This window comes from Leopardus geoffroyi, chromosome B2 (genome assembly GCF_018350155.1).
Source record: "Leopardus geoffroyi isolate Oge1 chromosome B2, O.geoffroyi_Oge1_pat1.0, whole genome shotgun sequence".
Classification (NCBI taxonomy): domain Eukaryota; kingdom Metazoa; phylum Chordata; class Mammalia; order Carnivora; family Felidae; genus Leopardus; species Leopardus geoffroyi.
In genome coordinates, this window is record NC_059332.1 from 136,339,803 (window position 1) to 136,358,183 (window position 18,381).

Genomic DNA, 18,381 nt, shown 5'->3' on the forward strand with positions numbered 1-18,381 from the left:
AGCATTAAATATGATTAGATATGCAAAGTGCTTTGAATGGCGCCTGGAACACAGTGAGTACTGCAATGTTTTCTAAGTGGTAAACATTTAAGTTGAAATGGTTGAAATGCTTAAAAATTCTGAAAACCCCACCATTTTGCAAATATATTGCTTCTTGTGGGATATATTCCAGAGAAAGTGGCCTTTAGGTACTTCTTCAACTAAAGATGAAAAATTGGGAAAAATTTTATGCCGGATAATCGTATGCCATCATACTGCACTCCACAGTTAACTAGGCCCAAAATATTCTGCTGAACTAACTGCTTGCATCAATTCTCCACTAACTTGTGCAAAATCTGGGTATAGGATATTCATCTGGTATCTCGTGTTGACAACCCGAGTGTCTTCATTCCTCCAACTATTTGTGAAAACTAAGGCACTTAGTTGCCAGGTAAAACTGGCCCCATCACCTTCATGCTTATATGCCAAATAATCCAGCTAAAGATTCGATTTCGTTCAAATATGGCTTGGCTGCCTGCTACCTTCATATAACAAGCATTAGATCCAAGAGTATGACGGATAAGAATGCAAGCCACTTAGGCTGATCTTATGTAAAGCCTCTACCTATGGAGAGCTACCAACGGCAAAGGAACAGATCTACGTCGTCATGTCTCCGCATGGCGCGAGGGACAAGTGGCCTGTACCTCCAGCATCACGCCCTCAAAGAGAGGACAGGCTCATTTCCCGTCACCGTCTCCCTTTCCCGAATTCCCCAGGGAAGGAGGGCAGCCCGCGTCGCTGATGGCATCGCCTGACATCACTGGTTCCGGATGATAGGCGAGCGTGGGGCCGCCTGGCCCACCTCATCCGTGGCCTGACTGCATTAACCTCTCGGTTCCCAGCTCGGGCCACGTGAGGTGTCCTAATATGGTCAGACTCCGGAGAAGGCGAGGAGCGCTTGCCTTTCTCCTGCTACCGGGGAGGAGGCAGAACTAACGCTGGGAGGATAACGCTGTCTGCAGGAAAGCTACTGGGGACCGGGGTTCGCTTCTGGGCGAATGGAAAGTGGGCTGCAGCAGCAGCGGCAGCTCTGGTTCTCAATCACTTAATAAACCTCAGCAAACCCAATCGTCCCGGGGGCTTTCTGCCCTCCCCTCCCCTCCTGCAACCGTGGGTCTTCCTCCCGTCCCCACTGAGCAATGGGAAGCGCCCAGGGGTCGGGGTGGGCTGCCCGCCTGGACCTGGGCTCGAGGCTCGGGCTGCGCCTCGGGTCCTACAGCCTGGGGGGAGATGCTGCTGCAAGGCGTGTCTGGGGCTGTGCTCATGTGATGAAGCGAGGGAAAAACAAGGGGGAGGAGGAGGAGGAGGCAAAGAGGTGGCTTTTTTTTTTTTTTTTTTTTTTCTTTTAAGGAGTTTGCTGCGAGCGCGTCTCGTTCATTCGCAGTCTGGGCGCGTTCGGAGGAGGACGGCGGGAGAGGAAGGCGTTCTTGGGACCTCGCGGGCTCACGGCTTCTCGCTCTTCTCCGCGTCGCTGCGATCTGGGGAAGGTGTAACCGGGCAGCCAGGCGCGGGAGAACCGCAAGAGAGCCATGGGCGCCGGGAGCTCCACGGAGCAGCGGAGCCCGGAGCAGCCGGAGGCGGGGAGCGCGACGCCGGCCGAGCCCGAGCCCAGCGCCGGCGGCCTTGCGGCGGAGGAGGCTCCCGGCGCGCAGGGGGATCCGGCCATCGCCGCCGCCGACCCCGCCACCAAGGTACGGGCGCGCCGGGCCACCTGCCCGGGGGTGGGGGGTGGAGGGTGGTCCCTCTGGTTTCCGCCTGCGAGAACTTCCCGGCCCGTCCAGCCCATTTGCAAACTCGGGAGCACGCACCCCTCTTTCTAGCTTTCCGGGGTCTCTTGCGCCGGGGGTGGGACCAGAGCAGCAGCGAGCGCGGCGGCGGGCTTGCATCTTTGTCGTGGGTCCCCGGAGGAGGCGACTGCGCCTTCCGCAGTAATAAAATCCGCCCCCCGCCCCTCGCTAACCGAACCTTTCTCCGCACTCTTCCGGTGGGAGAGACCCAGCCCGAGACGCACGAGCTGCGTGGGGGAGTCCGGGGGGGAGGGGGAAGTGACCTATCGACCGAGGGTCCTGGGCCCCCCGCCCCTCTTTCTCTCGGATGCGGAAAGTCAACTGTTGTCGGGCCGGGAGCCGTGTCGCAGCCGGGCGGACCAGCCACCCGTGGGTTCCCCGCCGCGTATGGTCCTTGGCACCAGCTGTGCCTGGAGCGGCCCGGGTTTGGTACCCAGTCTTGCTGCCGCAGCGCTCGCGCAGACACCGCCTTCCTGATGCAGAGAAAGCCTGGGGTGTAGCTCGCTCCGAGCCAAAGAAAACCTGGGTAGACGCTGCACTTCCAAAACGAATGACAGGTTTCGCAGACAAGGCAGCGTCGTCCTTTTCGCCTAGTTCATTGCCCGTGGACTCAATTCAGTATTTGAATAAACAAATACTGGGGGAGAAGTGAGAACTTCTCAAAGGATGCGGTCAGAGGCGTAAGCGAGCATTCATTCCTTGCACTCATGTCTGTGAAGGCAGTGCTGAACCTCCTGGAAATTTTGTATTTTATAGCCTTAAGTCACGAAGGCTGAAATATTTACTCTTGGCGGCTACAGCCGCCAGTACGTTGGCTTGTTTGGGTAGTTGTATTTTGTTTATATTACATAATCTATTTTCCAGCAAATGCGTTCATTAGCAAGGCGGCACCTAACCTGTCCTGTGATATCTTATGGAAAGATGGTGGATAATCGTATTTAATTAAAAAAAAAAAAAAAAAAAAAGGATATACCATGTGTTGTATCTGAGGATATAGGATATGAGGACCTTTAAGAGTTATCAGGAAGTGTAGATGTTTACAGTGTGAAAAACAACCTCCCGCCCTGAAATCTAGGTAAATTTCTCTCAACTGTGATGTCATCGTTGTGACCTCTTTAGCTGTCCTAGTCTAGTTTGGGCTGAGAGAGTGCTCTTAATTAGATTACCCCTAGCGTTTAACTTGTAACTACTTGTAAAACCCGTGGTCCCTAGAGCTGTAGGTGGTACCAAGTACCAATTGCCTGGAATATCGAATTTTCTAAGAGGTGCCTAAGCTTTAGGCTTAAGTAAGGTACTATCCTATTGAGATCTGACTCACATTTTAATACTCACCGTACATCACCTTTTGATGCCGACTACTGCCAAAATGGCCTCATGAGCAGTATTTAGAGTCCTGTAATGAAAGTAGTTTTAAGGTGTCATTACTAAAAGCTTGCAATTGGGGACGTTTTTCCCCCTCGGTTTTTACTGCTTCAGGTTATCTTAACAGTTCATGCTGAAATAGGATACCTAATCTGTTAAATAAATCTGGTAAACTTGAATTCGTTCATTTAAGAACTATTCCTTTGGTTCTCTTTTTGTCCTTCCGTAATCCTATCCACCCTCTTTCCTAGTCACCACCATCTTGAAGCAGCCAAGCCACCTCCTTTAAAAAAAATTACTTAAATAACATCTAGAATATCATTGAACTCTTTGGCATCCTGCCCAGTTATCAATTTGGAGACAAATCAATACACTTACATGTCTCCTTGGAAAATGGTGTCGTTTTTCATTTCAGCTAGCAAAATTTATTACTCAGGTTTTGAAAACCTGTCTTTTCAAAAGGACTCCCTAATTAAGAATGACTCAGCACGGAGCTCTTGCCTCCCCTCTTTGCCCTGTTAAACCCTAGTTGCTGACCTTCGAGTAATCCTATGTGCCATGCCAGGCTCCTGTAACACCCTTCTTCCAGCAGTTCCCACATTTGTAGGTTTAGTGACTTGACTAAGTGTTCTCCTAGTTGTTGTAAATGCTCCACGGGACAGGGACCGTATGTGTGTTTTTGCTCAAGTGTTCCTCCCCCACCCCCCATGTGTGACATGCTGCCTGGCGTGTAGGATGTACTGACTCCCTGGTTTTGATTGGATGCTACTTTTTCTACAATTTAACCTTGGACCATCTCATTGTCGTGATCTGCCTCTTGTATCAGTGACTAAACCACAGGTTGTTCATAGACCAAGTGACTGTTTTGGCAAAAACTCTTTGGGTTCTTTGGTTTCTATTTCTCTAGAAATAAAGTGACTTGTTCGCATTGCAATTTCAAATTGTCTTTAATTGCAAATGCACAAAATATTGTGAACGCAAGGGGCTCGAGTGAGACCACTTCCTAGGTTGAATTAGTTATGAATACATCTTGAGCTTTCTTGATTGCGTGTGTGGACATTTGGGGGTTTAGACTAATACAACCCCCCCTTCCCTGTTAGGATGCTGATCACAAATTAAAGGCTATTTACAGATTTTTTTTTCCATCTCAGTGATGTTTATATGACATGCATGCTGCCTATTTAGCAGTCCAGTTTACTTTCTCTTTTTTTGTGGTTAATTTTAGTCATCAGCCATTTACTGAGTAAGTACTTCTTAGAAGACATTACACTAATTGAATATCACTGCTATCAGATCAAATGGAGTGTTAAAACTTGATTACTCAACCCTAACATTTAGGTGCACTGAAGCACAAGTCCTGGGTTTATCTGGTATATTTCAATAAAATGGAATCTTTTCAATCTTTTACAATCTTATATATGTAAATTCTGGGGGGAATTGGCTTGATCAATTATTTATCAGTTTTAATTTTGAGACTTGCCCATTTTGGCCAGTGCAGGGGCAGGAATTTCAGACTACCCCAATGCAGTTAGTAAATGAAGCCTCATATTCCTCAATCATCTATTTTTTATTTATTTTTTTAAAGATTAAAAAAAAATTTTTTTTTTAACGTTTATTTGTTTTTGAGACAGAGAGAGACAGAGCATGAACAGGGGAGGGGCAGAGAGAGAGGGAGACACAGAATCCCAAGCAGGCTCCAGGCCCTGAGCTGTCAGCACAGAGCCCAACGTGGGACTCGAACCCACGGATTGCGAGATCATGACCTGAGCTGAAGTCGGACGCTTAACCGACTGAGCCACCCAGGCGCCCCTAAAGATTTTTTTAAAAGTTTGTTAATTTTGAGAGACAGAGAGCAAGCAGGGGAGGAGTAGAGAGAGGGAGAGAGAGAATTCTAAGCAGGCTCCACACTGTCAGTGCAGAGCCTGATGCAGGGCTTGAACTCATGAACTGTGAGATCATGACCTGAGCCGGAGAGATCAAGAGTCGCTTAACCGACGGAGCCACCCAGCAGCCCCAATCATCTGTTTTTATTTTTATTATTTTTTTAATAGGGGAGAGCTTTAAGTGTAAGGATCTGTTCACAATTTTTTTTTTTTTAAGTTTATTTTTGAGAGAGAACGCTTGTGCTTGTGTGTGAATGTGGGAGGGGCAGAGAGAGGGAGAGAGAGAATCCCAGGAGGGCTCTGCACTCTCCATGCAAAGCCCAGGTGGGGTTCGGACTCAAAAAAGGTGAGATCATGACCTATGCTGAAGTCGGGCGCTTAACTGACTGAGCCACCCAGGCGCCCCAATCATCTGCTTTTTAAAAGTTTGTCTTTGAAAGAGTATTTTTTTATTCAGGTGTTAATGTAGACATGACATTTACTTAAAGTTTCTGGGAAATCTTGAAAAAAAAATTTTTTTTTTGAGCAGCAGGCAAAAATTTATTAGAGTATAAGATCAGAAAGGAAAAACAGTAGGAAAGCTCTCTTTGCAGAGAGGGGACGTTCGAAAGTGAATGCCTCTAAATCTTGATTTCTTGAGCCAAGCGAAGTTTGGACAATCATAATTCTCCGAATTATCCTTCTTGTATTTCCTGCTCAAGCAATGACTTCAGAGCTGGAAACGGAGCAGTGGTCAGTTGCAACGGTGAGGCCAGTGTCCCTGGCAGGTGGGGAGATGAGACTCTTCACTCCTTCTGATTATGTTTCCATTTGGTTACAAGAGCTGTGAATCACCAGAACATAAAGATGTACTCAAGTAGAAGAATCCATTGTCTGATTGGTAGATTTAAGGATGTCTTTGCCCTCCCAGCATGAGAGCACACAATTGAGTTGGCCAGCTGCATTTCTTTTTTTTTTTTTAATTTTTTTTTTTTTCAACGTTTATTTATTTTTGGGACAGAGAGAGACAGAGCATGAGTGGGGGAGGGGCAGAGAGAGAGGGAGACACAGAATCGGAAACAGGCTCCAGGCTCTGAGCCATCAGCCCAGAGCCCGACGCGGGGCTCGAACTCACGGACCACGAGATCGTGACCTGGCTGAAGTCGGACGCCCAACCGACTACGCCACCCAGGCGCCCCGCCAGCTGCATTTCTTAATTCTTCCCAGCCTGAGGTAGGATGCTTTCTCCCACTCGTCTTCTGTTTACAAAATGGGAACTGAGGAAGAAAATGACCTTACTGTGGTGATGTCACCAGTTTTAAAATAAAAGGGCCAGAATTTAGAATGACTAGGAGAGAATTATGTGTTAACAGAGTGGTGGTTTGTGAATAGAGGCTACCTGTGTGCCTATGGATTTCTCCCAGATTCCAAGAGGTACTACTTTTGAGTAGAGCACAGGAGATGTGGGTGTGAGGACAATCGCTTAGGATAGGTAGCCTGTGGGGACCGCCATGCCAGCCCTTCAATCCCTACTAGCCTTGTAGGCTAGTGGATGTGTGAGATCAGTGGAGATTTCCTCTTGAAATAGTTCCTTCTATGATGAACAGGCCTCAGACAGTGCATGTTTTTGAGTCCACTTTGGGTCAGCTAGCCTCTGCCTCAGATTCCTTTAAAGCGAATAAGGATTATTCTCATTTGGTATTTTATAGGAGAATTGATAAAACAAATAAAATGTTATGCTTTATTTATTTTTAATTTTTTTTTAATGCTTTATTTATTTTTGAGAGAGAGAGAGTATGAGCTGGGCAGGGGCAGAGACAGAGGGAGACAGAATCCACAAAGCAGACTCCAGGCTCTGAGCTGTCAGCACAGAGCCCGACATGGGGCTCGAACCTGTGAACCACGAGATCATGACCTGAGCCGAAGTCGGATACTCCACCAACTGAGCCACCCAGGCACCCGTAAAATGTTTTGCTTTAAAAAGGTATTATGAAGTGCTCGCTTTGGTAGCACATATACTAAAAAGGTATTATGAAATTGTTTCTTTTTCTCCATCAGCTTTAACTCACTGTTGTAGAATACCACTGAAAGGAAAACCAAGCTCAGTGGTGCACATCCTTGGCCTCTGTGATTCTGTATGCGACAGTCTATTCGGGAAGTAAGAAATTCAGATTTATAGCACTGAGAAAAATTTATCAGTGCTTTTATCTCATGAAAAAAAACAAAGCTAGGGGCGCCTGGGTGGCGCAGTCGGTTAAGCGTCCGGCTTCGGCCAGGTCACGATCTCGCAGTCCGTGAGTTCGAGCCCCGCGTTGGGCTCTGGGCTGATGGCTCGGAGCCTGGAGCCTGTTTCCGATTCTGTGTCTCCCTCTCTCTCTGCCCCTCCCCCGTTCATGCTCTGTCTCTCTCTGTCCCAAAAAATAAATAAACGTTGAAAAAAAATTAAAAAAAAAAAAAAAAAACAAAGCTAAAATATCCTTGAACCCAACACTTCATTGTCTTACACTTGAAAAAATTATAATTAGAATGTTTTATTTTAAAATAATAGGAAATATGAAAAAAGCTGAGTTTGGAAGGGAGAAGCACTATATATTATAAATGTGCAAGCTTATTTAAGAGAAATCTTAAAAATCTATAATATTTATTTGACTTGTCTATTTAGATTTTGGGTTATTTTCTTGCTAATTAGCACTTTTTTAGAGACCCTAAGGGTAGGGTTTTGTATGGTCAGTGTTTTGTTTCCAACTCTAAAAAGGATTAGGGGAAGATGTTAATAATCTATAATAATTTCAATTATCCATACATTCATATTACTTATGAATAATTGAGTTATTTAAAACTGACTATAATCTGACATTCTTAAATCATAACATCTTCATAAGATCAAAAGTCCTTGTTTATTCTTTTTTTTTAATTTTTTTTTTTTTCAACGTTTATTTATTTTTGGGACAGAGAGAGACAGAGCATGAACGGGGGAGGGGCAGAGAGAGGGAGACACAGAATCGGAAACAGGCTCCAGGCTCTGAGCCATCAGCCCAGAGCCCGACGCGGGGCTCGAACTCCCGGACCGCGAGATCGTGACCTGGCTGAAGTCGGACGCTTAACCGACTGCGCCACCCAGGCGCCCCTTGTTTATTCTTATTGAAATGATTTTTATTTAAAATCATTGCATAATAGGATTTATGTTTAACTTTTTTTAAGATTTTTTTTTTTTTAAGTCATGTCTACACCCAACGTGGGGCCCGCACTCACAATCCCGAGATCAAGAGTCCCACGTTCTCCCTGAGCTATCTGGGAGCCCCTAATGTTTATTTTTCTAGAAATGTTAATGGTTGAGAACTTGGATTTGTAGAGTTTGGTGAAAAGTAAGTCTCTTGTCACCTCCCAGCCACCAAGCATTCACTGTGGATAGTTTGAAACCAAAGTTGATGGTTTCTTGCATGTTCTTTCAGAAACTTTACGCATGTAGAGTATATAAATAAGAACAGGTCCATTTTTTTTTTTTTTTTTTTTTAATTTTTGGGACAGAGAGAGACAGAGCATGAACAGGGGAGGGGCAGAGAGAGAGGGAGACACAGAATCGGAAGCAGGCTCCAGGCTCTGAGCCATCAGCCCAGAGCCTGACGCGGGGCTCGAACCCACGGACCGCGAGATCGTGACCTGAGCTGAAGTCGGACGCTTAACCGACTGAGCCACTCAGGCGCCCCCAGGTCCATTATTTTTTAAGTAATCTCTACACAACGTGGGGCTTGAGTGCAAGACCCTGAGATCAAGTCGTCCGTTCTTTTTTTTTTTTAACTTTTTAATGTCTTATTTTTCATTAAAAAATTTTTAGATGTTTATTTTTGAGAGAGACAGTGTGAGCAGGGAGGGGCAGAGAGAGAGGGGGACACAGAATCCAAAGCAGTCTCCAGGCTCTGAGCTGTCAGCACAGAGCCTGATGTGGGGCTCGAAATCATGGAGTGAGATCATAACCTGAGCCGAAGTTGGACACTTAACTGACTGAGCCATCCAGGCACCCCTCGTGCTTATTTTTGAGAGAGACAGACTGAGCACGAGGCGGGGGGTGGGGGGGGTGGGGGGGAGACACACAGATTCCGAAGCACGCTCCAGGCTCTGAGCTGTTGGCACAGACCCCGACACAGGGCCTGAACCCACAAACCATGAGATCATGACCTGAACCAAAATCAAGAGTCGGATGCTGAACTCATTGGACTGAGCCACCCAGGTGCCCCTTAACCCCCCACCCCCATTCTTATTTATGGCTACATAAATTTTCCCTTTATGGGTTGAAATGCAGTAAAAGTTTAACCAGTCCCCTGTGTTTACATTGACATTTTCCTAGTCTTTTGCTGTGTTAAATTGACACAGGGAATATCCTAGCTCTGATATCTTTGTATGTGTGCAAATGTGTCTCTAGGATAGATTTCTGGAGGTGGAATTGCTTGCTCAGAGCATTTATATGCATTTAAAATTTAGATAGCCCTTGCTAAATTTACCTTCCAGGGAGACACTCTGTATCCCCACTCTGAAGATCACGAGTTTTTGGATGATTTGCCTCAGTGCAGGGCAGATTTGCTAATATTTGCTACTCTGCACCCAAGTTGGCACTTGAGTTTCCTCGATGTGTTTTTAATTACGTGTATTAGCCATATGCTTTTCCTCTCCATGCCACCCGATCACGAACCAGACTGGTTTCCAGAACATTAAAGGCTATGGTTTATTTTACTGTTAATTTTTAAAGACTCCCCCACCCCACCTCAAAGTTATTCAAAATAAGGAAAAGCAAGTTTAAGAGTAAAAAGTGGGGCGCCTGGGTGGCTCGGTCAGATGAGCGTCCGACTTCAGCTCAGGTCATGATCTCGCGGTCCGTGAGTTCGAGCCCTGCGTCGGGCTCTGTGCTGACAGCTCAGAGCCTGGAGACTGCTTTGGATTCTGTGTCCCCCTCTCTCTCTCTGCCCCTCCCCCCTCGAAAAAACGAATAAACGTTAAAAAAAAAAAAAGTAAAAAAGTGGCCGAAGTACTGCTTGTGTTTACTCATTTTTTCCCAAATTCGTAAACAGTCTTAATTTTATTTACTTGGACAGTGATCTACTTCTTTAGCAATCGTAAAATTTCTCCCCTGGGAACAATCTAAAGTCATCTAGTTGCCAGAAATTTCTTCATACTTGTGATCCATGAAATGTTGGAACCTGGGACTGGGGGGCGGCAGAATTCCACTCCTGGGAAAACAATAGACTGAAGACCCCCGCCTCGGGTTCTGTTCTCATTCCCATCACAAGCTATAGCCTTCCTCTGTTAACTGGAATAAATGTGATTTCCCAGAAAAAAGATAGGTGCTCAAAGCACAGAAACTACAAGGTCTTTCCCAGACCATGTTAGATTTTTCTTAATACACAGATTCATGAGAGTTGAAAGGTTTTTGTCTTCCAGGCAGCTTGTCTGTGATGTTTTTTAAAAAGCAGGGTGGGTGGGGCGCCTGGGTGGCTCAGTCGGTTAAGCGTCCGACTTCAGCTCAGGTCGTGATCTCGAGCCCCGCGTCAGGGTCTGAGCCTGGAGCCTGGTTAATATTCTGTTTCGCTTTCTCTCCTCCTCTCCCCTGCTCATGCTCTGTGTCTCTCTCAAAAATAAATAAACATTAAAAAAAAAAAAATTTTTTTTTTTAAAGTAGGGTGGAGTATGGACAGCCTTGTGGTTTCATTCTGCCTAACTTTAATTCCGGTTTTAGTAAATGCCAACTTACTAAATGTCAAAGTGTTTGATTTGTAAATGAGACAAGCTAGAATTTAAGAAGGGGAGGATTATTGCCACTTATTGGCTGATCTTCTGTTTGTTATGTGCAGACATTGTGAACCGGGTTGCACAATTGAGTAACCTGGTAGCTTTCCATCCTAGACACATTGAATCAGAATCCCGGGCAACTGAAAGGTCAGGTAATCAGCACCTTAATGCTCACCAGGTATTCTGATTTGCCTGCTGTGGCTGGCATTGCCTTAAGGAAGGAGGTACAGGCGATAGGGGCCCACAGAGGGCCAGGGAGAAGTGGTCCAGGCCAAGATGACAGCAGAGACTGACCGAGGTTAGAGCCCGTGTGGGTGGGAGGGAGCGTTTCAGATGATGTTGGAAGAGCCGGGATTCCGCCCCTCACATTTTCAGGAGAAAATAAAGGGAAATATTCCTCCTACATAATTGCGTCCTTGATTCTACTGCGTTGAGAAGTGTGCTGCCAGCAGAGGCTTTTCTAAATGGAATGTGCTATGCAGGATAAATACATGTTGAATTCCATGCCATTATCCTTTCTGAGCAAGGAGGAGCCTCTTGTCAATGTTCATTTTCATTTTCACCCGGAGCCTCTTAAACCTCTTCCCTCATTTGTCAATTTTAAAACCTCTGCCGTGCCGGGTAAGTGGAAAGGAGCTGAGGGCTGAGTTTATGGTATTCAGCTGGTGCAGAAATCCTTGAAGAAATCCTAAAACCTAACCAAGTCGTTGATGATCAGACTAGGGTTCTGGCCTTGCTCATCATGTGACTACTCAGTCTTGATTCCATAAACATGCCTTTACTCTCTGTTCTACTCCAGGCACGGTGCCAGGACTGGGGATGGAAAGAAAGAACCCCAAGAGCTCAGGACTAAGAAAGTCACAAGCTTTCCTTTCCACACACTTGCTAGAAATGAATTGTTTTATGTCTGGAGGGAGAGATCCAAATTTGTTTGCCATACTGGTTACCTCTTGTTTCCAGGACTACTGATTAAATAGTCACTTCTGTTTAAAACTCGAGTTTCTCCACATATGCACAAATCTGTTGCTTACTGATTTCTTTTTTCTTAAAAGGAATTTCCTGCTGTGTTTATTCGTATTATAGTAACTTAAAAGCATTAAGGGAGTGGCTAAAAATGTAATCAGTTACAATAGCTAGCCTGTGGTTTACATTTTACATCTCAAGTGTTACCTGTAGAGGCCGCTTTTAGACAACAAACTTGAGCAGTGGAAACTTGATCGAGGCACAAGGGCCCACAGGGACCACCAGGCTGAATACAGACAGGCCCACCAGGCGACCCACCTCAAAATATCCATGGGCTCTAACTGACCAGTGGGGCTACTTACAAGCGGGCACAGTTACCAAAAAAGGGAAAATTCCACACATCCCCAAACCTCCTCACCTTCCTCCTTTAAATACAGCCATCCCCTACTGCCTTGTTGCAGACCATCTCCCCTTTGCTCTCCTGCCCGCCGCTCTCCTGCAGTGTATTTAATAAACTTCCGACTTCGGCTCAGGCCACGATCTCGAGGTTTGTGAGTTCCAGCCCCACGTCGGGCTCTGTGCTGACAGCTCAGAGCCTGGAGCCTGCTTCAGCTTCTGTGTTTCCCTCTCTCTCTGCCTCTCCCCACTCACACTCCCTCTTTCTCACTCTCTCTCAAAAAGAAATAAACATTAAAAAAAAATTTGTTTTAAAAAACAAATTCCTATCTCCTTTGTTCTGCCTTAGTGAATCCTTTCACCTTCCCGTGCCACCGGCTTCCACCCATTGGTTGCCGCACATTTGGGGGTCCCCATCGACACACCAGGGACACCACATTACCCTGGTCTGCCATGGCAATGGTGAGTTTATACGTACGTAAATATAAAAAAGTCAGCGGGAAGCAGACGTTACCGTCTAAGCTTAATTTTTCTTGGTGTGTAATAACTTGCATTAAAAATAGTCAAGTGTATGGGGCGCCTGGGTGGCGCAGTCGGTTAAGCGTCCGACTTCAGCCAGGTCACGATCTCGCGGTCCGTGAGTTCGAGCCCCGCGTCAGGCTCTGGGCTGATGGCTCAGAGCCTGGAGCCTGTTTCCGATTCTGTGTCTCCCTCTCTCTCTGACCCTCCCCCGTTCATGCTCTGTCTCTCTCTGTCCCAAAAATAAATAAACGTTAAAAAATAGTCAAGTGTAGGGGTGGCTCAGTCGGTTGAGCGTCCAACTTTGGCTCAGGTCACGATCTCCCAGTCTGTGAGTTTGAGCCCCATGTCAGGCTCTGTGCTGACAGCTCAGAGCCTGGAGCCTGCTTTGGGTTCTGTGTCTCCCTCTCTGCCCCCCCTCACTCGCACTCTGTCTCTCTTTCACAAAAATAAACATTAAAAAAAGTGGGTGTTCCATAACCACTTAGCAGGTGAAAGGAATTGGTGTAGATGCTTTGAGAAACGGAGAGATGAGAACACTCAGCTTTATCTGAGTACCTCATAGTCTGAGTGAGGGCAGAGGGTCCCTGTAGGAAACACTCCATAAAAACGGTTCAACTAAATTGGATAGAAAATAGAAGAATTGCCATTACTTGGTACATGTCTTCTCAGTGAATTGTCCAGATAGCTGCCGTAGGGAGAAAACATTTTGGAAAGTGTTGCAGGTGCATGAGGCCATGAGTTGGGAGGCCAGAGGGGCCAGCAGATAAAGGAGCTGCATGCTTGTAAGGGACAGATGGAAGGAGCAGGCTGCATAGAGCTTGTTGGGAATGCTGCACAGGCAGCGGAGAGCCAGGGAGGGCCGCTCGTGAAGAACGAACCGAAGATGCAGGTGCCACGTGAATGGGTGGATGGGAGGGTGGGGGGCGGGTGGGGAATGAGGCCAGAAAGGGTGTTGCGGGGAGGTGGTGCCAGATAACATTTGCACGATCTGGTGATGTAGCAGATACTCAGGCCCCAGTGGGGATTGGGTGCAGGGCGTAGGTTTGCATGCGGGCGGCCCACAGTACCTGAGCGGTCAAAACGTAGCCTGCAGAGTACCTGGGACAGGCAAGAACGTTCCCCTCATGGTGTAGGTTGCAGTTCGTTGTCTGTCGCTGTAAATGTACCGTCCCAAGCCATGGTTTATGCTGCAGAGAGGATCTTCGGAAGGGAGAACATCACTTGGTAGTAACAACTCGGGACTTGTGAAAAAGAAGTTTGCAGCAGACTTTATAGGTAATGACAGAGGACTCCCATGAGACCAATAGCATTTCTGTAACAGCCATCCCTGTCAGAGCAGAGACCATGGCATTGGGTGCAATCCAGGATCACTGGGTGGTGCAGGTGGGAGGCCTAGGGGAAGGCCAAGTATAAGCAACTTAGGGTCGTGGCTGTGGACAAAGTGGAAACAAGAGTGAATATTAATAGAAATCTAGGTAGAACAGATGCCAGTGGATTGAACAGCTATCGGACCCACTGCTGTATACAGCAGGGACTTTTACCCCAGCGCATCGGGTCCGCCTAAAATGAAAGCCTCTGATGGTTGACTCACGTTCCTTCCACTTGTAGGCAAGGAATCTAGGTAACGTGGAATGTTTACTTTCAAAGAAGACCCTTTGTGATTTTTTCCGTCTCCACTGCCTGCCCTCTGTTTTGTTCAGGGGACGATTTATCATTCACCATTTTTCGTGTCTGAGCACATGATTTTATACACACTGCACACATTACACATCGTGGGCTTGGTCTGCAGCAAGGATCAATTTTCTATCATCACTCCCTGATATTGACCATTTTAATTTAAAACATGTTTTTTAAAGACATTTTTTAAGACATTGCACCCCTGATAGATTTTCTGACTCCATAAAATACATATTGTTATGATGCATAAAATAGGATTATTGATGTCTCTAATGGCTTCTAATCTTTTTTTTTTTTTTACATTTTCAGTGCTGGGTGATAATTTTTCACTAAGTTAGCAAACTGTAGAATGCGTCTTAAGAAACTTTGGTTTGAGGGGTGCCTGGGTGGCTCAGTCAGTTGAGTGTCCGACTTTAGCTCAGATCATGATCTCGCGGTTTGGGAGTTCGCGCCCCGCGTCGGGCTCTGTGCTGACGTCTCAGCCTGGAGCCTGCTTGGATTCTGTGTGTCTCTGTCTCTGTCTCTCTCTCTCTCTCTCTCTCTCTCTGCCCCTCCCCTGCTTGTGCTCTCTCTCTGTCTCTCAAAAAGAAAGAGAGAGAGAGAGAAACAAACAAACTTCAGTTTAAAGTTATCCTTCATTTGGATAACAGTTTTACTCCATACCCATAACAAATTGCAGGCTGTGCAAAGTTCAGCCTTAGATGTGGTCTATCTGCTTTGCATTTAAAGTCGATGTACACTGTAGTACATTGGAGGGCCGGGGTGGAGATAGGCTTGTTTGTCAACTATAGGAAATTGCTGAGAAGTAGCCAGGCTCTCTATGATGAATTTTTCTTCATTATTTTAGAAATGACGTGTTTAATGTTCAGACATGAGCTTCCCTCTCTGTCTTTCTCTCTCTAGTTCTTTTTGAATTCCAGTTAACGTAGTGTCGTTAGTTTCAGGTGTATAATTCAGTGACTCGGCACTTAGACATGAATTTCGGACTCCTGTAGTGTTCATCTAAATATTTAAAGGGAAATTTTTGTTCTTGAGCTCTGTTTTCCATGAAGAAAGTTAGTGAAAACCAGTAGAAAATGTCACCACTAATGTTTACTAAATCAGTCTTGATTATTACCATCTTTTCTCCAATCCTGACAAAAGTCAGTGTGTAAAATTTAAAGAGAAAGTGGTTGACAGGACTGGGGGCAGATTCCCAGTTGATCTGGTTTTATAGCTGATGTTTTTTCTTTGTAAAACATTCAAGAGTTTAAGTTAACTTTAAATGCAGTTCGATGGCAGTTTTATGTCTCTCAGTTACGATATAGAAAGCTGGTTTGCTTTGATTAAAACGAAGGTCGGTTATTCTTTTCACACTAATTAAAGACATACTAGATCTTTGGAATGCTCAGAAGGTTTTTGTCCTATATGCAGAGTCTGTGGTGACCAAAGAGGACGTACAGTGTTATCTAGAGAGCGAGATTTCAAGTCCCTTTTGGAACTGTGCCTGATAAACAGTCCTCCAGGAGAGGAAGGAATGCAAAGAATGCTTAAGTATTCAGGGAACTAGGTCATGGTTTAAAGTATTACATTTGTCAGAGAAAGTTTCTCAAGCCGTCCCTATGAGCCTTGGCTCCTTGCTTCGTCCTTACCCAGTGTGCTTTAGTCTTCCGGCCAATTAAGTGGCTGGATTCACTTCTCAGCCTCTAGGAGGGCTGGTCTAGAAGTAGCAGACCACCTTGCAACACCAAAACAAAGGTAAGGCTCTAGGTTAGTGACTGGGAAGCCATAGATGTGATCAAGTGGGTTTTATTTATTTTTTTCCTTAATTGCATGATCTCAGACTCAAAATTTTTATTTAAAGAGTATGTATGCAAGCGATAATAGGCTATGCATAGGTATATTTACAAAGAAAGGGAAATTCCTTTTAAGTGAACAGGGGTTGGGGGGGGGGAGGGTCTTTCTTTGCAGTGCGTGTTAAAGCACCTCAGGGGACCAGCCCTGTTTCCTGCAACTACATATGGCCACAGTGCCCACAGTTTATTGTGGACTTAAGCTCATGGAAACCGTACTGTAGCTGAGTGTTGGACAAGGGGCACGGCCGTGACAGGTCCGGAGGCAAGAGGGAGCACGGACTGAGGTACCAGGAAGGGGGACACGGAGGATGCAATGCACGGAGTGTCCCCACAAAATTCATGTGCGGAAACCGTAACGCTCAGTGTGATGATATTAAGAGACGGGGCTTTGGGGAGGTGATGGGTCATGAAGGTGGAGCCATCGTGATGGGGTTAGTTACCTCACAAGAAGAGGCAGGTGGGTGGCTTTCTCGCTCCCTGCCATGTGAGAATAGGATGAGGAGACAGCCCTCTCAGCGGGACCCAGATTGGCCCCCCACCTTCACCTTGGACTCCCTGCCTCCAGGACTGTGTGAGAAATACACGTTTGTTGTCTAAGCCCCGGTCGTTTGTCATAGCAGCCCGAGCCAAGATCGAGGAAATAGAATCTATGGTGAATTGTTGGAAGAACGGAGACTCTTCAGAGGGGGCAAGAACGTTGAAAAATAGTACAATAATAATAAAAATTGAAAAGTGATGAAATGGGGCCGCCTACTCTTCCTTAACTGCAGGACTTGGCCTCATCTTTAGTATGTTGGTAATTATTAATTACGCCTCGACACATAGTAGGCCTCTTTATGCAAACGCAGTTGAAAAAAGCTGGGCAAGAGAAGACAGCGTAGCTGGAAGAAGGGTTGAGGAGAGCCCAGGGAGGCACTTGAGGCCCTGCTGCGGAGAACATTGAATTCTGGGTGCGGCGTCTGCATTTATTGTGATGGGTAGTGTGGAGCCAATAATTAGTTGGGATCTACGTCTGCATCTGTTAGCATGTAGACGGGGACTGCAAATTTAATAGTTATTCCTAATCTGAGACTGAGACAATAATTCTAACGTATTAGGGAAATGTGTTCTTTTTTGGTGGGGGGCACAGGAAGGATGGGTTTTAGTTTCATTCATGTAAAAATGATGGTATTTTTTTATATATTTAAAAAAATTCTTTTTAAACGTTTATTTTTGAGACACAGAGCACGAGTGGGGGAGGGGCAGAGAGAGGAGGCGACACAAAATCTGAAAGAGGCTCCAGCGGCTCTGAGCGGTCAGCGCAGAGCCCGAGGCAGGGCTTGAACCCCTCAACCGTGAGATCATGACTTGAGCCAAAGTCGGACGCTCAACTAACTGACTGAGCCACCCAGATGCCCCCCTGAGCCACCCAGATGCCCCTTATATATCTGATTTTTAAATGAGCCACATGTAGAGAAATTCCTCCTCTCTGGTTAAACTGGGAAAATAGGGGCTATGTCCCAGCTTTTAAATGTATGTTATTTGGGAAATGGCTCAGATCATCCTGAGATGAAATATTTCATATTTTCCTATCCTTAGTAAGTGATGTCTAGACTTGCTAATGGTCGGGGGGGAGGGCCAAGAAAGAAGTAGAAAATTGAGGTAACAGTAAGGATCATTAAAATTTGGGGGCTGACACGGGGCGCCTGGGTGGCGCAGTCGGTTAGGCGTCCGACTTCGGCCAGGTCACGATCTCGCGGTCCGTGAGTTCGAGCCCCGCGTCGGGCTCTGGGCTGATGGCTCGGGGCCTGGAGCCTGTTTCCGATTCTGTGTCTCCCTCTCTCTCTCTGCCCCTCCCCCGTTCATGCTCTCTCTCTCTCTGTCCCAAAAATAAATAAACGTTGAAAAAAAAATTAAAAAAAAAAAAAAAATTTGGGGACTGACAAATGTCCATCGACGGATGAATGGATAAACAAGATGTGGTATGTGTACATACATATATATATATGTATGTACACATATATATATATACGTATGTATGTATATGTATGTATATGTATGTATATACGTATACATATATATATGTATGTGTGTGTATATATATATATGTATGTATATAGTGGAGTATTACTCGGCAATCAAAAAATGAAATCTTGCCATTTGCAACTACATGGATGG

General features: G+C 45.9%; 1 protein-coding gene across 1 annotated transcript in view; it reads left to right on the forward strand.

The window, feature by feature from the left end:
* Window positions 1-1,405: 1,405 nt before the first annotated feature.
* The window catches only part of AKAP12 (A-kinase anchoring protein 12), a 105,446-nt gene continuing 88,470 nt past the window's right edge, over window positions 1,406-18,381 (forward strand). Inside the window, exon 1 of the mRNA XM_045500025.1 lies at window positions 1,406-1,730. Within this exon, the coding sequence (XP_045355981.1) occupies window positions 1,569-1,730 (162 nt within the window). The 5' untranslated portion in view covers window positions 1,406-1,568. The remainder of the gene's footprint in view (window positions 1,731-18,381) is intronic.